At 38.2% G+C, this 22,235-nt stretch overlaps 1 protein-coding gene across 5 annotated transcripts in view; it reads left to right on the top strand.

Annotated features, from left to right (window-relative positions):
* Positions 1-5,022: 5,022 nt before the first annotated feature.
* DIP2C (disco interacting protein 2 homolog C) overlaps positions 5,023-22,235 on the top strand; it is a 581,014-nt gene continuing 563,801 nt past the window's right edge. For 3 of the 5 annotated variants that reach the window (XM_023505023.2, XM_023505022.2, XM_023505021.2), the window contains exon 1: positions 5,024-5,286. In XM_023505023.2, the coding sequence (XP_023360791.1) occupies positions 5,202-5,286 (85 nt within the window). In that variant the 5' untranslated portion in view covers positions 5,024-5,201. Of the gene's footprint in view, positions 5,287-22,235 lie in introns of all 5 variants that reach the window. The other 2 variants (XM_031939601.1, XM_012551185.3) reach the window with 1 other exon arrangement.

Below are 22,235 nucleotides of genomic sequence, written 5' to 3'. Positions count from 1 at the left end.
GAATTGCCTGGAGCTGATTGTTTTGCAGGGTCAGAAAAAGGATAGAAAAGAGGATACTTCCCCTCTTTGGTCTTGATTTTAGATTGCATGCAGTGCTGGGTTATGCCTGCTGCAGGGATGCCGAGAGCAGGTGAATACTTTGGCATTATACACCTAGGATATGCTGCTTAGGTGGTGTACTGAACAGAATGCAGAAGTGGGGGGTTAGCCCTCTAAGATATTCTTTTCTAATAAGATAAGTAAGATAAACATAGTTTCCCTCTCCCCCCTTTCCTATGCTCTCTTTTTAAAAATTTCTATCCTTTCCCTATTATCTTCCTTCCTTCCTTCCTTCCTTCCTTCCTTCCTTCCTTCCTTCCTTCCTTCCTCCCTCCCTCCCTCCCTCCCTCCCTCCTCTCCCCTCTTTCTTCATTTTATAATTAAGAAAGCAGACATTGAGAGAGGTTAAGTCCCTTGCCCAGCATCACAAATCTAGTAAATGCTTGAGGCAAGATTTGAATTCAAGTCTTTCTGTGCCTAGAAACTTCTTCAGGGATACACATATAACAGAGCCAGAGCTTAAAGCCAGATCATCTTTGTTCTGAGGCTGGCTTTTTATCCACTTTACCTTACTGCCTCAGGAAACTAGTTATAAATTTTAATTATTTAATCACCCTAACATGTTGCCACATAGGATAAGCAAACAGAGATCACCAAAAGTTACCAAAATGTTTTCTTAATTATTAAAAAAAATTCCTTCTACTTCTACACAATATTTGAAACAAAGTTCTCATGGTTAAGCTATTCTTTGGGAAGATTTGACCCTTATCAACAATTAATACCTTACTTAGAATTTCTGCATCAGATTAGCCAAGTAGTCATTTTTCATGGCCCTGAAGAAATGAAGCAGATCAGGTAAGTTTTTATAGACTATAAAAAGAAGGGTCAGGGAAGTTGCAGAAAGGGTATTCTTTCAGAGGGCAAGCCTGGATAGGCCTTTCCAATGAGGGAATCTGGACAATTAAGTTCTCCTTTTTAAATGGAGTAATACTTTGATGACAATAGTAAAAAGTCACTGGGTATTTGAAGATGAGTGTGAATGGTTTGCACCAAAGACAATTTTAACTACCTAGCAAATTTTTCCCTTTGCAATTTTGCATTCAATTCTATCACACCTGGTATGTCATAGAATCCAGAATTTAAAAATTGAAAGAACATTTCATGGCCATCTAGACCAATCCATACAAGAAAGATGCTTGTCCCTAACATGCTTGACATATGATGATCCATTTGAGAGGCTCCACACCCGAATCCAAGGCAGTCCCTTTGACTTTTACATAGATCTAATTCGTAGGAAATTTTCTCTTTCATTAAGTCTCTACTTAACTTTCTGCATCTTCAACCCATTAATTTCATTTCTACCTTTTAGGGCAAAGCAGAAGACAGCTGTTATACTCACCCCAAGTCTTTTTAAATACTACCTATGCCCAGTGTTTTCACTAGATCTTATACCATAAATTCAAGACCCTCCCCCATTCTGGATGCCTCCTCTAGGGCATTCTCCAATTTAACAATTTCCTTCCTCAAATGTGACACTCAAAACTGAACACAACACTCCAGCTTTGGCTTGATCAGAGTAGAGCCAATTATACCTTTATTCCTGGACACTGTTCCTCTTTTAACACAGCATAAGATTTATTCATTTTCATATGTCAATGGGATGTAGTGAATAAAAAAGCTGACCCGAGTGCCAGGAAAACCTGGGTTCAAGGGCTACCTATGATACATATAGGATTTTGAATACTGTGTGACCCTGGATGAATCCCTTGACCTCTAAGTATAATCAACAACTCTAGGATTTAAACTTGACAGCCTACATTAATGGAGAGTAGTTTTTCACTGAGGTTTTCCTTATATCAGAGAAATCACAGATCTCATTTTTTGGTTCCTGCATTTTGCTAATGACTCATATTAATCACATAATCCACTAAAACTTTTTTCAGATAAACTGCTGTTTAGCTATACCTATCCCTGTCTTATATTTGTGAAATTGATTTTTCATCCCTAGAGTAATTTTACATTTTCCTCCATTGAATTTCATCTTCTTAAATTTGTCTCAATGCTCTAGCTTATCAAGATGTTTTTGAACCCTGAACTTTTTATCCCGTGTATTTATTTATTTATTTCTGGGGATAATTTGCGCATTTGATAAGTGTGCATCTGTGACTTTATCTGCCACTGATAAAAATGTTAAGTAGCACAGGGCCAATAAAGCATGGATAACTCTATAGACTTATCTAATTCTTAGTGATTACTTTTTTAGGTCTAGACATTTAACTAATTTCATATCTAATTAATTTCACATTATTGTGCCCAATCTCTTTTCTAGGTTTTCTTGATCAAGGTAACCCTAATATTCAATTTAACCAGATTAGCAGTCTAGAAAAAAATTCTAAAGAGTTAGGGCACAAGTTATGTTATTCCCAGTATGACTTTTAAAAACTCACCCTATACTTTTCCAGATGACTCTGGGAAGTGGCAAAAGTGGAAAGTAGGGAGAAGGGATTTAATAGTTTTTGAGCTCCATAGTTTTTAAGGCCTATAGAACTGAATCACACTTTGGGAATTACTGGAAGCTTTTGAACAAAGGATCAGCATGACCCTAACTACATTTCAGGAAGATTCATCTGGCACTGCTGGAAAAGATAAATGGAAGGGGGAGAAAGCCTGCATAATGGTCTGTTGAACTAATCCAGGAATTAATTGAGGATGGCTATTAAGATGGTAGCAATAGAAATGGGAAGTAGATGTTAGATGTGAGAGATGTGATGGAGGAAGAACTGGGGGGGGGGGGGAACTGAGTGACACAGATTAAAATTGTGGGTAAGGGATGAAAGAAGTCAGTGATGACTGAGGTTGTGAGCCTTAGTCAAAGAAAATAACATTAGTGAAAATGTGGACATTAGAAAGTTCTGATTTGTCCAGGATCAATAGCAATAAACATTTATTAAGCACCTATTGTATGCACAGTGCCCAATATAAGATTGACTAAGACTTAATCTTGACCTTGAGAAGTTTTTTGATCTACTAAGTCGACCCTCCCCTCCCCTCAGTATATTTTCCCATGGTAAGTGTAAGATAGATTTAGTTTAATGAGATGACCAATCAGGGGATCTATTCATCAGCCAATTGGAAAAAAAATAACTGGTACTTGAGAGAAACGGGTCAGACAAGAGAAAAAGATTTAGGTGTCCATCACTTGGAAATGTTAGATGAAGTGACTAGAGTTGGAAAGATTAGTGAGGAAAAGTACAGTGAGGAATAGGAGAAGGGACTAACTGAGAAGACAGAGGAATTGGCAGAGAGGTAGGAGAGGAACTACAAAAATGCAGGATTCCCTTTTCTGAAACCCTCTGATCATGGTCACCAAAACCCTTTCGTGATGGCACAGATTTCAAACCTCCTCTCTAAAACAATTCATGGGTTGGATAGTCTTCAGCTTCTTTGTTTCAGATGTAGAACATTACCAGTGTTCAAATAACTAAAACTGAGGATCATTCAAAAGGAAATTGGGACCTCAAACATGAAGTTGAAAATCACCTGAAGGGCAAGAGAGAGAGAAACATGGTGGGTGTGATGGATGTTATAATTCACCACAAATCAGGAATCACCAAAAAGGTTTCACAAGCTGAAGGGAGGGTGTGGGGGGAGAGCTCGTCACATGGCAAGCTGCCGGAGAGAACTGATGGACAGATGATCCTCTGGCATTCTCAGGATATCTGGAGAACTTAAGGAAGGCCTCCAGAACTTGGGTGACCTGTGAGCAGCCATGAACACGAGTCATTCGGGATGGAGTGCAATCTTCATCGTCGGAAGGAATGTTCACCTTGATGAAACCATGTATATACATTTAAGTATATAGTTCCCTCAAATGCAGGAGTGGGGGGGGGGGGGAAGGAGAAGAAGGAGAGGAAGTTAGAAGTTTTAGCACGCAAATTTCAAGACGACACTCACAAAGAAAATTTTTTTTTTTTCTAAACATTGAACTAGGGAAAATGAGTAGGGCTGGGCTGTGAATGTCATTTTCTGTCATCTTTGAAGGAGATCAGGATTGGTCTCTAGTTGGCACCAGCTGTGGCGGAGGGGAGGAGGTGCTCACCCCGGGTTTCTCACAAAGCCTCAGGCTGTTAGGGCCTGAGGGCTAGACGCACGGTGTCCCGACCCACAGGTCCAGCACCCCACCGGAGGGAAAGTTCCATCCTCCTGTCCCCGTCCCCTTCCTCCCCCAACTCCTGTCCCCAAGGCATTCTACTCTTTCGTTTGCTTCCCTACTCCTTCGGCTCACGCGCACCCCCTAGGGAGAACAAACCCCACTTGGGGGATGGATGCAGATGCGCGCACACACCCCAAATCACGCACACACACTCGCACCCACAATCACGCTGGGGCGCGCGCGCACACCCCCACACTCACACACACACACACACACACACACTCACACACACAATCACGTGAACGTGACAGCCACGCTCTCCCAGCGGCAGGAGGCAGCAGCAGCAGCAGCAGCGGCAACGGCAGCAGAGGCAGCAGCAGCGGCAGCAGCAGCAGCAGCGGCAGCAGCAGCAGCAATAGCAATAACCGCCGCCGCCGCCGCCGCTGCAGCCCCGGGGAAGCGAGCGCGAGCCTGAGCCGGAGCCCGAGCCGGAGCCGGAGCCCGAGCCGGAGCAGGCGCGAGAACCAGGCGGTGGCTGCAGCGAGGGGGAGCCGGGAGCTGACGCCCGGACAGTGCTGAGCCCGGCGGCGCCTTGGGCTGGGGGGGAGGGGTGGGGAGGGGGCCGGCTAGCCTTGGAAGTCACCTGAGGTTGCAACCTCCCCCTCCCCGTTTGCCACAGAGAAGACCTACGGACACTGGGAGGCCGACATGGCGGGGCTCCACTGAAGGAAGCCGTCAGGGAGGAGAGGAGGGGGGGAGAGAAGAAGAAGAAAAAAAAAATCCCTGCATTCTCCTCCTCCTCCTCCTCCTCCTCCTCCTCCTCCTCCTCCTGCTCCCACACACCATCCCTTTTGCTGTGACTCCTCGTCCTCCCCCGGCGTCCTCCTCCTACTCTATGCATTGCTAAAACGGCGCAAGGACTGCATCAGGAGGAAAAAAAAATCTCTTGCAAACAAAGAGAGAAAGAGGGAGCGAGAGAGGGTGGGGGGTGGAAATCTCCTAGGCGAGTATGGCGGACCGCAGCTTGGAAAGCATGTCTTTGCCCCTGGAGGTGAGAGCCCGTTTGGCCGAGCTGGAGCTAGAACTATCAGAAGGTAAATGCAATGAATGCAACGGCCTCCTCCCTCTCCTCATTCCTCTTCCTACTTCTCCGTCTTTTGCCTAGAAAAAAAAAAATGACATTTTCCCCTTTGCCTTCTTCCCCCGGCCCCCTCCCGCTCACTCCGTGCGACTTGTTCCAGTGCATCTTGTGGGGATTGGCAGTTGCTGGAAAGTGACATTTTTCAGAGTGTGTGTGTGGTGGTGGTGGTGGGGCGGAGAAAGAGGAGGTTTGGGGGGGCGGAGAGGGATTGGGGCCTTTCCCTCTCCCCTTCCCCACCCCCACAGTTTTCAGTTGGGGGCTCAAGGCAATTTCAGGGTCTCCTTTGGTCTGATGAATTTTGCTTCTGCAGTTGTTTACAATAGGTGTAAATGGATTGGGGGAATCTGTCAAGAGAGCGAGAAATGAGAGGCAAAGACTCACACAAAGATTCCAGATAACGTTTGGCTCTTGGGTGACTCTGACCGAGAATGGGTTATCTTTCTGCTGGTTTCGGGGCACCGTGTCAGTCTTTGGAAAATATTTTGTGGTGGTGTGTATTTGCAATTCCTGATGGCGTAGAGCACCCACACACCGCCTCTCCCCTCGTCACCCCCTCCCGTTCTCTACCTTTTCAGTGGCTGTTCTTTCTTCTGACTAATTTCCACCTCTCCTTGCTGCCTCCTGCCACAGTGGTGGTGGAGGAAGGGAGGAGATCGAAGAAGAGGCTTTGGCCGCAGTTTTTGCTTCTCTAGCTTTGTACGTTTCATTACGGAAGATGGAAAAATCTTTGGGGCTGGGTTTGCAGGGACCTCTGTCCTGCCAAGGAAATACTATTTTAGTGAAATCCACGCTATCCCCGAAGTTAACGTCTGTGCATTCCTGGAAGCGTGATGCGATCTGCACTGTTAGATTCCTTAAAGATCATTTGATTAGAGAAATTACTTTATGCTGTGATTGGAGTTTTGGATTTGATGGTTTAGGATGTTTCTGGGCTTCCTGGTTCTGGACAATAGTTGCTGGGATAAAGTACTACTGACTTTTTTTTTTTCTTCTTTTTTTGATGTGAAGAATATTGCAAAACCTTTAGCGCCTTTACTCTCCAATCAAGCTTCAGATCTTACTTTCTGAGTAGTTAACTTAGAATGTGTCAGATTTGCTTAAAAAAAGTTTCTTAGGATTATTTTCAAAGCAATTGAGTTCTTGTGATGGTAGAAACAGTGCTCAAAAGACATGAGTATTAGATGGATTTTGCAGGGTTTGATTCACATTCTCAAAAAATTTTATAAAAGTTTAAAAGTGTTAGTTTCAAAATATGCATTTTCTGAGTGATCAACTGCCCCACTTATGAAAGGACACGTCTGAGGAGAAAAATAAAGGCTCCTGTCCCAGATTTATCTTTGGAATAAGAGTAGTGTGAGCTATTGAACTTTTTTTTTTTTTTTGGTAACGGTTTTATGAGGGCTCCCAGCCAGAAAATGAATTTCCTCATGCCAATTTTCATCGGCAGGGAGGAGCTGATGTTGACATTGTATTTTCCTTTTTAACACTTTCAGAATGAAGGGTCGTATAAACTATAGAAGATTATATGTGTGTTTAAACTTGCCTTTTCAAATCTCTACTGACCATTTTCCTTTTTCATATTTCAAATCTGATTTACTGCAGTGTATATTTAACCAACTCCCCTTCCCCCCAAAAGTGAGGAAGAATGTTTCCTAGGCTATAATGTGCTGAGTAGTCAATATTCTGATTATTTGGAGAAGCAATTGTGAATACTATACTGCATGCTGTTATATCATATAGTCACTAGAATTTCTCAGAAGACTTGTTGTCCAGGAAATAAAGTCCATCATGCAGTTGCCAGAGATAAATTTAATGGTATGGTTGCTGAAGTGTGAAGTACATTCAGGCCATTGGCAAAGCACTTTATAAAAACATCTGTACACCAGTTTTTTGGGGGGAGGGGGTACAGGCTCCTATTGCTAATTTTGTTCTGATTCTCTCTTCTCTACATTTAAAAAAAACCTCTCTTCATCCTGACCTTTGCCTCTTCTTATTTTTTGATTGACCAAGGTGTGTGTTCATCCATTAAGTCAATAGATTCTATTTATTATATGTTTGTTTTTATCTTTAATTCAGATAATTATTTCTATCTTTCTTATTACCCCAAGTGAAGTTATTTGTTACTGATCTGGAGTAGGCACAGTCCACTTGCTGCCGGTTGCTTCTTCCTTTTTTGTATTAACTATAATTCACAGAGTATTAGTGATAGAGCCTCTGTGATTTGTAGGGTATGTGTATCCTAAACTAACTCCTTGGAAATAGTTGCTTTACACATAGTTGATTTTTTAGGCAGTCCTGCTCTTTGATGGAAAGATCTCCAGCTTTCCCCTCAAGATCAACATCAGGGTCTTCTTACTTCCTAATCACAGCAAAGCTTTTTTTAAGGAATTGCAAAAGCAGATGAAAGAAACCAAGCTATGCTCAGCTAAACTTACCCTGTTCTGATTTTTTTTAAAGGGCCCTTTGTAGCACGGTTGGATAAGGGGTGTGTATATATGCACAGATATAAATGTTTAAAGTTTTATTATTGTTCTTACTCTATAAGCCCAGCCAAGAGTCTGGCTTAAAGGTTTGAGAAGAGTAAATTCAAAGGCCTGCTGCTTATGTGCTGTTCTCTTTAGCCACACCCACACACTGGAAAGGCAATGGCCAGGTGTGTCATCTTTGAACATGAGGGACAACTATGTTTATGTTGGCTTTATAGAGAGTTCTTTAAGGCCATTACATATGTTCCCCCTCTCCCCCCAATCTCATAGATCAGTTTGAATGGTTTAAATGAGATGAACTAAGCTTGTTTTCCAAAATAGCTTGGAGGTAATCAAAGAATCAATTTGGCAGGACAAAAGTCTCAGTGTTGCTATAAGAAGGTACTTCTTACAAAGCCTCCCATAGTACATTGGACTCCTGCTAGTGCATTCCTGAGTGTGTATTTACATACATGGTGTCCAAGATTCAATTATGTTTAAATTATATTTTTTTCCTTCAAACAGGATTCCTTAGGAGAGGAGTTTTCAAAACTTTATTTTTGCATTTTGTTGAAGTGTCAAAATCTTGGAGAAACAGTTGTAGAATCATCAGTACCCAGGGCCTGGCAAGAGAAAATAGAATTACTTTTAAGCAGATGACATAAATATGCTTATTTTTAGAAGGCTTTAAAAGTTGTGGTAAAGTCTTTGCCAGTTTTTGTATTCTCTGTTCCTAGACTCCAGGATCTAGTTATGGTCTGTCTATTACTGGTCTGCATTGTTCATTTGGTATTGTCCTGTACTCTTAATGTATTTTGCATTTATTGGGTCATTGTTTGGCGAGCTGTTGTAGATTAATTTCTTGGCTGGAGAGCTTAAGTCATTCCCAGCCCCTCTTTCTTGCCTGTCTCTATTACTACATTGTTCCAGTACTTCCCTCTCATTGGGGAAAGCAAGACCCTTCTCACATAGGAGAACAATATTGTCAACAAAATACAAGAGCATTCTGTGGGGGAGATGCGGCTGGCAGCCTCTTCTGTAGACACTAAAAGTATCACATCTGCATGTCTGGATATATCTACTGGTTTGGGGCCAGGGATCTTGGTCTGCTAGTGTCCTTGGGACTGAATGGCAGACAGACTTGATTAAACCATACCACTGAGAATGCCAAATTGAGTAGAATTATCTATTTTCTGTCTCTGGTTGTTTTTTTTTTTGGGAGGGGGGGGATTATTTCTTTCTCCTTTCCTAATATTTCTACTTTTGAAAGAAACATTTTTTAAAAAAAATTAGGAAACTTGATTAATTGCTAGGATTGGTTTAAGAAGTACTATTGCTCCCTCTTTCATTTCGCCCACCTCAACAAGCCAACTTATAGCTGCCCTCAAACACTTAAAATAAATCTTCCACTCTCACCGTCCCAATTTGCTGAATCTTTTAGTTTGGGGTCAGAAACTGATTGCAGTGCATGCGATTGAAAGTTTCTCTGCTAACTAATCTAGATTTTTTTTTCTTTTAGTTTGTTTTCTATTACATAATAACACCTTGTTTAATACGTAACACCCCAGTAACTTGTCTACATTCAGATTTGCGTTCTAGGAAGCAAAAGTTTGATACATTGTTCAATTTAGTCTTTCTTTTCAACTTGGTTGAAAGTATTGCTGAATTTTATAAAGTTAATGCTAGTTTATAATGAAAAACTTAAAAAATGTTTACTTGATCCTTTAAAAAATATTGCTGTCATTTTTCTGTGACTGTTGTTTCCTTAGAACTCCTTCCCTTATAGGAAATAAGTATAGTTAAGTGGAGCAAACAACATGGGCCAGGTCTGATGATGTATGCCTCATTCTCCACCTGTTGGCTACCGTTTTTTTCCTAGAAGAGGGAAACCTGTTTTGCCTTAGGTTCTATGAAGTAGTAAGGGGTTGCATCCTTATAGTCCTTGTGTGAATTACTGTTAATCGATTTGGATTCTGCTGAAGCATATTAAAATAGTTTGAGATAATGTTTGAAAAGCCTTTGGATTTTTGCAAAAGATGAATATATTCTTTTTATTGGAGGGATAGGAAATGCTGTAAGAATGGGTGCTATACAGTCAACCAATGTTTACAGACTAACTCTAATGTGAATTGTTAAAAATAAAATAATTCTATCCATTATCAGTTGGGAAGTTAGGTAACTGAGGTGACATCTGTGAAATTGCTTCCAGGTTTAACAGTATTCCTAATAGGTAGGTCTCCAATCTGCAGTTTTTCTGGGGTAGGGTGAGAATTACTTGGAGAGAAAGGTAGAGAACTCATGCAGATGTCAGTCCCTCTCTTTGTTGGTCAAGGAGCTAAGAAGGCAGATTCATTTATAACATCAAACCTTTATCACACAGGTGGCAAAAGCATTTTTTTTCTTTTAAGCACTCTTTATGTTATTATTATGGGACATGAGTCAGTGATGGAGACTTAGAGAGGCCTTTAATATTTGTGACTATCTTGTTGCATTTTGAGAAATGCATTTTCCTTCTTAAATATCAGGACCACTTAATAACAACATACTTTGAATTGGCTGGATAAATTATTCCTACTTGCAAATATTTTTTCTGACAATCTCATTATGTAGTTGTTATTGTTATTTTTTAAATCAGCAAAAGAGAATCACCTTCTAGAAAAATTCTTTTAAAAAAATTCCCCTCCCTTCCCCAGCAGTATCTAATTAATGATTTCTTGTAAAAATATTTGAGAGTTTATCTTCCATAGAAGATGGTAGTTGTTAAGATGCAATACTTTCCCAGTGGGGGGACTTCAGAAATACTTGTTACTGAGACTTATTTACTTTGTTAAAGCTTTGTGAGGAAAAAAAAAGTCACACAATAACAACAATCTGTCAGGTGTTATGCACAATGAGGTGAAATACTTTTGTGCATAAATTTAAAATATAGTTACATCCAATATTTTTACAACTGTAAATGACTTGAGTTTGTGAGGGAATTTAATAGTCCTACATAATCAGTTATGAATATGGCTTAATTTTAATGCTATTTCCTTGAGTGAATAATTGCACATGTCAGATTTACCTAGACAGTTGGAGAAGTTATTAACAAGCCTAGATTACTAAAATTTCTTTGAGAACTGCTGGCCAATATTATTTACTATAACATATAATTGATTTGAATAGATATGGTCAATGATGACATCTGCAACATCTCTACTTTTCAATATTTGCTACAAATTTTGGTTTTGGTTTGAAACCATAAGTTTTGTAGTATTTTTTGTTATAATTCATGGGAGATGTTGCTGGGTAAGATAGTTTTCTGCCTTCTAAATCTCCTTTTCTTGATTCCCTCCCCTAATGGTTTGATCTTCCTCGCTTTTTTTTTTTTTTTTTTGAGAATTGATTTTCCTAAGTAGCAGTTTACATAGGGAAACATTTGTAGTACTGGTTAGTTTTTCCCCCTAATGTACAGAGAAAGAGTATTAAAAAGTCTGGATTTAGTGTTCCATACCATTGATTGACATGGTAGTTCAAAATCATGGTCAGGTTCAAATGCAGTTCTTATATCTCCAGCTCTATTTACCCTGTTTGGAGTTTAGCTATCCTTTAGAAATCTTAAGAATAGCTTTCAATACCTAATTTTCTACTTCCAACCTCAGCAAGAGGTAATCTCTCAACCCTATGAACTCTTAGAACATTTTTTTAATATCCTGCATGCCTTGTATTATAATTTCTCTAATCCGCATCTTCCCTACTTGACCATGAGGGCAGGAATCATGTCTTTGCCATCTTTGAACTTACCTTACATAAAAGAAGTACTTTTAAGTAATAGATAAATGTGTGCATGGATAAGGAGTACAGAGAGCTCTTCTTCTAGCTCTTCTGTAAAACAGTTACGTCTGTAAGACATAATATACCATTGGGAAAGCAAAAATATTCCTTTCCCAAACAGTCATTATATAAGTTCATTCTTTCAACACATTTATTCAGGAACTTCAGTGTTCATAGATAGCAATGGACAAGTTATCAGGGGTTTACAAAGAAGAACCATGAGTGGTCCCTGCCTTCAAGGACTTCAATCTATTTGGACAGAGAAGACATATACTGCAAGAGTTATAACAATTCAAACTTCAATGTAGCCATAATGTCATTCTTGAATTTCTCAAAACCAGTCATGTTGGTGAGATGTATTTTCAAGCAACTTAAATTCCCTTTCCATTATTTATTGCCATCTGACACAGTATTTTTAAGGACTGATATTGCATGTGCATTTGTGTTTATATTTTAATATTTCATTATGTGAATGATTTGGAATTTGGAAAGAAATCTTACAGGGTATATTTATCCCATCTAGATTATTTGTGTATATGTGAAAGTGTGTGTGTCTTTTTATTTTAATACAAAAGTGGCATGACAAAGTGGACAGAATGATGAATTAGGAGTCAAGGAAGCTGGAATTGGAATTAACAAGAGTGTAAAACCTAGTCAAGACAGGCCACACTCTTTACTATACTATCTTACTGCTTAAAAACACACTATTTAACTGAGCAGACAAATATCCATGCTTTTTTCTATTCATTGAGGTGCTACTATTTTTAGGCAGTGAGATGGCACCATGCAGAGAATATCCAGACTTGGAGTCAGGTGTGAATCTGGCTTCAGACACTTACTTGCTTTGTGACTTAGGGGGAGTTACTTATTCCCCTCAGTCTAGATTCCTTCAAATGTAAAGGAAAAGTGGTTAGATGAAAAATAAATCCTTTTGACAACTTTAGCAAACTTACATTGATGAGGATGTTTTGTTTTGATGAGGATGTTTTGTTTTTCAATTGTTTCAGTCATGATTGATTATGATCCCATTTGTGGTTTTCTTGGCAAAGATGTGGTTTGCCATTTCTTCTTCCAGCTCATTTTACAGGTGAGGAAATTGAGGCAGATAGAGGTATGTGACTTTCCAAGAGTCACACAGCCAGTAACTGTCTGAGGCTGGGTTTGAATTCAAGACTTTCTGACTTTAGGCCTGGTATTTTATTCACTTTGCCATCTAGCTTCTGGAGGAAAAAAAAAGAAAGAGGAGAAGGAAGAAAAGGAAGAGGAGGAGATGGTGATGGTGATGGTGATGATAGCTTCATTGTATCCCATTGTATCCTTATGTACATAGTTTGGCTCAGTCAGTATTTATTGTTGAGGGTGATGAAGATAGAGCTGGCTATTATTGAAGTGAATATTGAATTCATGAAGCTTGGAGCTGTAAGTGGTATAGAATAAATCTAGAGATATGAGAGTACCACTTGATTTTCTGGGCATAGTAAGTTGAAAGATGCCATCTTCTTACAGGTGATGATTTCCCTTTCTTGCCTTTGGACATCTAGAAGTGTAAACTGGGTTACTGTCAGGGATCTCCATGAATTATGAAGGGAAGGAATTCCTTGTTCACTTTCTTTATGGTTGAGTATATAAATCAGACAGACAAAAGAAAGACCTTCAAGATTGTAGGTTCTGGGTGAATTCTACGATTGATAATGGATTGAATAGACTTTCTCTCATTCAGGATGCTGGCTTTAATCACTGACTGCTTATCAGATGAGAAAATTCCTTCTGTAACATAAATAACACTAAGTGATCTCTGCCCTTAGTTTTGTGAATATGTCTTAAGACTCCTGAAGCCATTCACATTGGCACCTGGGAGACCAGCCTTACAGGATCTCAGTACAAGCCGATGCTTTATTCTCATGACTGACTTGACTCATCATTTCAATCATATAGTTACTTTGATCTTTTTCTTTTAGGATTAGGACTAGAGTTTGAATTTGCCTAATTAATTAGTAGGTTTAGCATAGTTTTTTTTTTTGGTCAATCTTTTTTTTTTTTTTTTTCTAGCATAGTTTTAAATATAGTCTTAGTTGGGAGCATAAAGCAGTATAATGCAACCTTTTGAATGTCTTTTGTCCAAGACCATGAAATTAATTTCTTTCCCTAAAAATTTCTGTATGTCACTTCTTTTCTGTATTAGATACTTTAAAAGATTGAATCAAAGTAAACTTTTTCTTTGGCAAAAGAATTTTGTGATACCCTTAGTGTAATTAGTATTGTGAACCAGAGTTGAGATTAGAGATAACTATTTGTTTTCCCTTCAGTTACAAAAATATATTTTTTTGAAGAAATTTTAGGGAAATCATAGTTTGCTCCCTCTAGGCTTCCATCTATTTGAAGATAGAGACATTTCATAGAACTGAAGAGTCTTGGGTATGGAAGGAATCACAGAGATCTATCGATATCTGAACAGAAACCTCCTTCATTCTATTTTTTGCAAATGTTTTTCCAGCCTCCTCTTGAATTCCTCCTGAAAGGGGAAACTCAGTGTTTTTGAAAGCAGTTCACTTCGTGTGTGTGTGTGTGTATATAACTGAAATCCCTCCTCTTCAGTTTTCACTAATTACTTCTATTTCTGCCCTCTGGGGCCAAGTGGAATAAGTCTATTCTTTCATATGGCAATCTTTCAAATACATGAAGATAGCTGTTATTTTGTCTCTAAGTTATCTTTTCTCCAGGCTAAACTTCCCACTTTTTTCAACTGGTCACAATGCCAAAGCCTCTTGTCTGCTTTGCCCTGCCCTGGCTGTGCTCCAGTTTATCCTCCCCAAAATCTGGGATCCAGAAGTGAATATAGTCCAGATGTGGTCTGGCTATGGCAGAATACAGTGGAATTATGACCTTCCCTGTTCTCAATGCCAAGCTTCTATGAATACAACCCAAGAGTGAACTCTTTAGGTTGCCACGTCATTCTATTGGTTTGTATTTGAATGGGTGGAAAGCCCTGGGTACAGTTCAAGGTGGCTTTCCAAGGTTAGGTAGGCAGTAGGTGTACCTGTGAAGTGCCGAGTTAGGTGGCCCATATTCAGGGAGGGGGTGGGCTAAATCCTTTAGATGCCCTTCCCCCACGTGCTTGCTGCTTGTTTATGTTATCCCATTGCTGGCCACTGTCAGATTTCTTCATTTTGTCTGTTACAGAGAAAGCTTGCAAATCTCTTTCACTTCCTATTTTCACATCTGATCTTTCTGCTCAGGGACTGCCTTTTTCCGATAATGAAAAGTATAGGGAGCCATCCCTCCCCCATATAATAATACTACAATTCAAATCATTTCCACAAAGCCTTTGTTAAGTACCAGTCAGCATATTTTGGCAGTTCCGGGGAAGTAGAAAAAGACTGGAGTCTATTTGGAGAAAATAATGTTTTCCTAAGTTAGTCTCAAACAAACAAATAAAAGGCAAGTTGAGGTGATATAGTTTATAGCAAGATTTTGGATAAAACTCTTACTAGTAGGATGACATGTAGGAGATATTATATTTTATCTTACCAGTTGACAGTGTGGAGGCACTAGACAATGCAGTTGGTAGCACCCTGAGTATTGAATTAAAAAAATCTTGGTTCAGTTGTGAATTCAGACAATTACTAGCTGAGTGATGCTGGGCAAGTCACTTGAACTCTGTCTGCTTCAGTTTTTCAACTGTAGAACAGAGATAACAAGAGTATCTACCTTGTAATATTGGGAACATCAAATGAGATGTTATTTATAAAGTGCTTAGCATAGTGCCTGGCACTATGTTTATGACCTTCCCCATCTTCACATGTTAAAACTACAGATATTAATAGAAGACTCTTAACCATTCTTTTTTATATTTATTTTTAAGAATTGCTTTTAGGCCATAATTTTGTCCAAAAAATAACATTGGATATTTTAGTGTATTACGTGCTTTAAGTTAAAATTTATTTAAGTGTCTCCAATATGGTGGGGAGACAATAGGTTTTGATACACTATTACATTTAAGACTTGTAGCACCAAGATCATTTTGTAGGTTATTTTTTCCTCATTAATTTCTTATTCTTAATTTTTGTTTGTTTGTTTCTGCTTGCAAGGATATTTGTTTTTTTTCCTCCTTTAAAAGTCCATGTTTCTGTATATGAAAAATTCTTAGTCTGGGGTTGTTTGTGGTTTTTTCTTCTACATGTGCACGTGCATGTACACACACCTATGTTCTGGGAACCTTCATCCATCCATCCACCCACCTATCCATGGCACATTTATTGAAGGCCTGCTATATACTAAGTGCTGATTGTTGGTCTAGGAACCTTATGTTACTGGCAGAGTAGCCTCCTCCTTCTCTATTAGTCCCACTAAGTGCTGTCCATCCATCTCTATTAGGGGAAATAGAAGGAGTCACTCATCTAACATATCCCTAGTCTTGACTTTGCAAGTGTCAGTGAATAGCAAAAAATCCTCAATCTGTTGTCAGACTTTTAAGCTCCTTGGAAGGATTGCCTGTGCCTTTATCTTTAGTCGCTCTGAGGTTCCCTGTTTTTCTCTCTTTACAATTCCAGAAACTTAATGCAGTGATACCAGTGCTATTGAATGGTCTATGCCCCTCTATTTCTCTGTGGCTCCATTTACTCAATATCTTTATAACTTTTAAAATTAAAATAGTCCTCCTTGGCTACAATTCTTTTATGTTCATATTAGAACTAACATCTTTGGATGACAGGAGCTATCTTCACTTTTGGGTTTGTTATCTCTAGTACCTAGCCCTGGAGTTGGCCCTTAGTCAGGACTTAATAAATGTTTTTTTTTTTTTAATTCATTCATTTACAAATTCATCTGAATCATTGATTTATGTATAAAAGTCCTTACTTATTTGCTTATGCTGGACCATCCTTAAACTGGAAAAGTGTCAGTCAGCTGATCTGTGGGGAGGGTTTGAACTGGGTACTAACTGCTCTAGGAACTGGTATGTAGCTTATGAACACTGAGTGTTAGCTGATAAGCTGGGACATGTCTAATGCATTTTCTCTGACCCCAAGAAATCTTTATCTTGGTTAGATTAGAGATAGTCCATGAGTAGGACCTTGAGAATGGGTACCTGTCTTTGGTTCTTCTACCTACTGAGATTCCCCCGTCTTCAAAACAGCAGGTATTTATAGCAAGAGTCCAAAAATGATTGACTACTTCTTCTTACTTCCACTTATTTGGGCCATATTTTGTAACCATTTGTGGGAATCATAAATTTAGAACCCCATTAAATCAAAGAATCTAAAAGTTAGAAGGGACCTAAATCATTCTCTAGATCAACCCATTATGTTTAAATGTTTATATTAGCATATACTAATTTTTTAGCTTATTCGTTTGGTCAGCTGTTTTGTTTGAAAATTAAAAATTAAATGCAGACATTTCAGATCCATTTATTTATTTCTTCCTGTGTTCCCTAATTGTATCAATAGTTTCTTGGTTTTATTATGTGTAATAATTAATGATTGTAAAGGTAACACAAAGCATTCAGGTAAAACTGACAATTTAGTGTGTGTATCTAGGCTAACAATCACTGAACACCATAGCAGCTGGACTTCTAGTTAGCATGATTGAGCTTTGAAAACCCCTTATGTTCCTGTTTTTTGTGGAGATTTTAATGGTTCTTAATGGTTGTTGAGATTCAATAATATGGATTATGAATTTAAGGTGTTTTTAAATTGTATGACTGAATTAATTCTGTTTTAATTAAAAAAAAAACAACTTCAAAATCAGAGCCAGAAAATGGCAAGACAGGAATACCTGTTGGAGATCAAAAGAAGTCATGCTTAGATCAAAACTAACTACTTATTTAATTATTCACATTAATGAAACTTTATTGTCTCTTGAATACAAGGGGAATATTGTCCTATAGAAAAAAGTACTCTATGTATATGTGGAATGATATGTGTCTTAAAGAAAAAAAATCCCACTTTGCAAATAAATGGATTTCCTGTCCAAGTCTTAGCATACACCAGGGTCAACACATTGTGCTGGGACAGGCAAATAAAGAGCCAAGTGATTCTTCCTTTTTTTTTTTTTTTTATTATGCATTAAGGCTTTGGGATTTTTTGGCTCTCTAGTAAAGTCTATAAAACACTCTTATGAACAATGAGTGGGCTTTGTTTTCTCTCTTCCTTTTACATGGTTATAGGTTATTATGTATGCTGGTAAGATGATAATAAGGCATTTCAGTATTCCTTTTCTATAAAAGAGGGAAGATAACAGATTTCTGAATCTATCAAGTATTATTCCTTCTTTTTAATTTTTACAGGTCATTCTCTTCTGCCATCCCCACCCCATACCCCATTTAACTTGCTCATTTTATATTTCTTACTTGTTTATACTTGTATTATACTCAGTTATATTTCACTCTTGGAAGAGTTGGAACAACCTTAGAAAATATGTGCCTTAGGTAGGTTGGCAAATACATCTGATCTTTTGGGGCATAGTTCTAAACATAAAAAGTGATTTGGTGAATCTGAGCTTATTGGGAAATGTGTAAAAATAAAGAGAGGACATTTTTCAGGGATATTGTAGGATAGACCAACCTCAGGTTGACAAAGAGGGAAACCTGGAAGCAGGCTCTAATATGAGATATTCTTGAGGAAGAAAGATTTGCAAAATGCAAGAGGGAGGAATAGGACCCTAGATGGGACCAGCTTTTTGGCTGATGACATATTTGCTATTTGACATTGAGAACATTCTTCTAAAGGAAGGAATCCCACAGGAGAGACAGAAACAGGTGGTAGCAGGAGATGCAACAACTCTGACTTTGGAGACTGACAAGAAAACATGGAGAGAATGATATCTGGAACAAGGGTCATCCCTTGTTGGAGAGACATTTAGGATCAAATAAAGGAAGAGTGACTTCAAACAATAGATGTGGGATAATGGAATTTTAGGACTAGAAGGGACCTAAGATATCATCTAGTCCCACAGTCTTTTTTCCCCCCACAGCCTTTAAAAAAATAAAGATGATAAAACTAGGAAAATCTAGATAACTCACCATGTTATACACTTTGTGTTATTGTAGCTGTTAACTCCCCAAGAGAAAATGCTGGCATGTTGGGAAAAAAAGATTTCAGAAACTTTAATAGAATATATATCCACAATTGTTTAAGAAAAAGCATATTCCTAAGTTTTGGGTTTAACCTCAAAACAGAAAAATAGAAATATGACTTGTTCCTTACCATTACTTTTATACTTTTCCTCTACCACTATCACTCAGCAGTTTTTCCTTTTAGATTCATGTTATCCAAATTTATTGCCCCATCTAGATTTGGGTTGCATTATCCATTATCCCCTTGGATATTTCTCCTTTTTTCAATGGCTTTGTCAGTAATTGGCTGACAGAGTCTCTCCATCTCAACTTCTGCCCTCATCTTGGAGAACTTCAATTTAATACACACACATACATGTATGTGTATATATACATGTATGTGTATATATACATGTATGTATATATCCCTGTGTATATATGCATATATGTGTGTGTATAGATCTGAGTACATGTATATATGTATATACATATACAAATATGTACATATGTATGTAATTAAATCTACATATATATCTTCTTTCAAATATCCTAACTTAACAGTTTCTTGGTCTACTCAATTCCCATGACGTGTTCATTCCATCCTTGCCTCACGCAGAGATGCTCACATCCTTAATTCTTTTATCACCCATGAGTATTTTACTGACATGATCACAAATTCCACATTTCCTTATTTAAACATAATCTTTTACTATTCCAACTTTCTTGTGCTTGAGGGCCTCTAAACCTGTTCATTATCCTTACTGTGACCTTCATTTTCTCTGTTCCTCTGTTTCTTCTCTTACCCATCACTCCTGTACTAGCTGTACTCCCTCCTAATCTTAACATCTTGATTAACCAGTTCAATTCTCAAATCCTTGCATTATTCCCGTTATTTACCTCCTTTGACATCCCAGATTGATATTATTTGATCTCAATTAGAAATTCACTTCACTAAAGTAATACTTCTACTCTTCACCATTGCTATGCTATCTCACTTGCCTCAATTGCCATTCCAAACTTCATCTCTACTCAAAGGTTCTACTGCACTCTTCACATTACCCTTTCTTCTGAAGACCTATCATAATTCTCCAAAAAAAAGGAGACCATTCATTAAATGCTCTCACTTTAGACATATTTTCCTGTTATTATCTCCTTCATTTCTGTTCCACAGGAAGGTAACCCTTCTTGCCAAGAAAAATCCTTTCTTGAGCCTATTCCCTACTATGTTGTACAGAATATTGCCTCTTCTTTCATTCTTATTCTCTCTTAGCTTCAATCTTTTGCAGATATGCTCATGTATCCCACTTGCTTAATTCTACCATTATTGTTAGGTATTGCTTTTCTTTCTATTTGTGGTTCAATTTCTCCCCCCTCACCACCATTTTTTGGGAGGCAATTGGGGTTAAGTAACTTGCCCAAGGTCACAGAGCTGGAAAGTGTTAAGTGTCTGAGGCTGGATTTGAACCTATGTCCTCCTGACTCCATGGCTGGTATTCTATCCCCTGCATTATCTAGCTGCTCTCAATTTCATCTGAAATCTATCTATATTAAGTGCTTTAACTATCTCTCTATTCAGTTTTCTAAATCCTCTGTAGTCTGATGCTCAACCCCATCATTTAATTGGAACTGCTCTCTCCAAAATTAATAATAATGTTAATTTTCAAATCTAATAGTGTTCCTTTAGTCCTCCTTTTTGACTTCTTTGTAGTTTTTGACACTGTTGAACACCTATTTATTCTACATATTTTCTTTTTTTTTTTTTAGGTTTTCTTGACACTAATTTTTCTTGGCTTCCTTCTCATTTCTATCCCTACTTTCATTGTCCTTTGCTAGTTCTTCGTCCTGATTATGCCCACTAATGAAAATTACCCAGGGATCTCTCCTAGATCTTCTTCTCTACTTTCCTTTCTTCTTTTTTCTCTCCATACATACATACTCCTGCACATTGTCTTACTTGAAGATCATAACAGCTTTTATAATTTCTTTTATTTCAATTCCCAGATTTATATATCCAGTTCTAGACTTTCTCTAGTCTAGATAGCTATATCTTACCAATTGACTTTTGGACATTTAGAAATAGATGTTACATAGGCACTTCCAATTCATCGTTACAAAAGCAGAAATTATCTTTTCTCCTAACCCTCTCTTCTTCCCAACTTTTCTAGTATTGTTGAGTCATCAACTTCCCAGGTACAAAAGCTGAATGTCATCCTTGACTTTCATTCTCATTTGCTCCATATATCTAATCAGTGGTCAAATATTATCATTTCAACCATCACAGTATCTCTTATGTATCACTTTCTTTTCACTCATAGCCACCATACTGTTTCAGGCTTATCTCATCTTTTACCTTGATGGCTAAAATACCACCCCCATCTGTACTATACATCTCAATAAATTCCAGAGTTTCTGCTATTTCCAGTATCAAAGATAAAACCCTGTTTTGGTGTTTTAAGCTCTTTACAACTTGGGTCTTTCTTTCCTTTTCAGTCTTGTTATACTTTTTCCTTCTCTACATACTATATGATCCAGATGCACTGAGCTTCTTGCTTTTCCTTGTCTAATACACTCCAGCTCTCCTTTTCATAGCTTTGCACTGGCTGTTCCTCTTGAATAGCTTTTGCCCCTCACTTTCACTGCTAAGTTTCTTTTGCTTCTTTTAAGACTTTTCAAATCCCACTTTTTGCAAGAAGTTTTTTTTGACATTCCTCTAGCTATTACTGGTGAATTATATTAGTGTTCTGTATATACCTTGTATGTACCTAGTTATTTACAGACTATCTTCCTAATTAGGGAGATAGTAAATTATAAATGTAATTAGAGCTAGCAGGCTTCTTGAGGGAAGGAATTGCTTTTGCTTTTCTTTGTTGTTCTTAGCACAGTGTGTAGATGTAGCACATTCTAGGCACTTGTTTCTTGACTAACAGATATGATCTTCTACAGTGTATACTATGAAGCTCTGGATGCTAGGCCTTATTCATTATGATAGTTCCTATGTGACATTCAGTAGTAGTAAAGTGGGGAATATTAATGTACAATCAATCAGTAGACTTGTTGCTCAGGGCTGTTAATAATATTGTTGGTGCTCATTTGGTTGGTTGAATGACTTCACAATGAAATTTTTTTTTACATTATAGTGTAGTTTGGCCAAATATATTAATAATGTTAATTTTCCTCCCCCTCTCTCTCTTTCTCTGTCTGTCTGTTTCTCCCTCTCTTCCTTCCTTCCTTCCTTCCTTCCTTCCTTCCTTCCTTCCTTCCTTCCTTCCTTCCTTCCTTCCTTCCTTCCTTCCTTGTTAATAATGTTCTTTCTTGGTTTCATTTGTGAATTGACTTTGTATTGTTCTTTGATTTGATTACAGAATTATATGGCAGTATTATTTAAAAAATTCTAAACTAAATTCCCTCAGAGTTACTGTCTAAGCCTCTGGGTCAGTTGAGGAGCAGGAGGCTGAATTTAGAGTTTGAAGGGAACATACTATCTTTGGCTTGGTGGGGTTATCATCTTGCTCCATGGGGGGAAGCTGAAGATCTGAATTGGGGATCCATGTTATTTTTAACATAGAATTTTAT

Source organism: Sarcophilus harrisii, chromosome 5, assembly GCF_902635505.1.
Source record: "Sarcophilus harrisii chromosome 5, mSarHar1.11, whole genome shotgun sequence".
Classification (NCBI taxonomy): Eukaryota; Metazoa; Chordata; class Mammalia; order Dasyuromorphia; family Dasyuridae; genus Sarcophilus; species Sarcophilus harrisii.
This window is presented reverse-complemented; position numbering and strand designations above follow the sequence as displayed.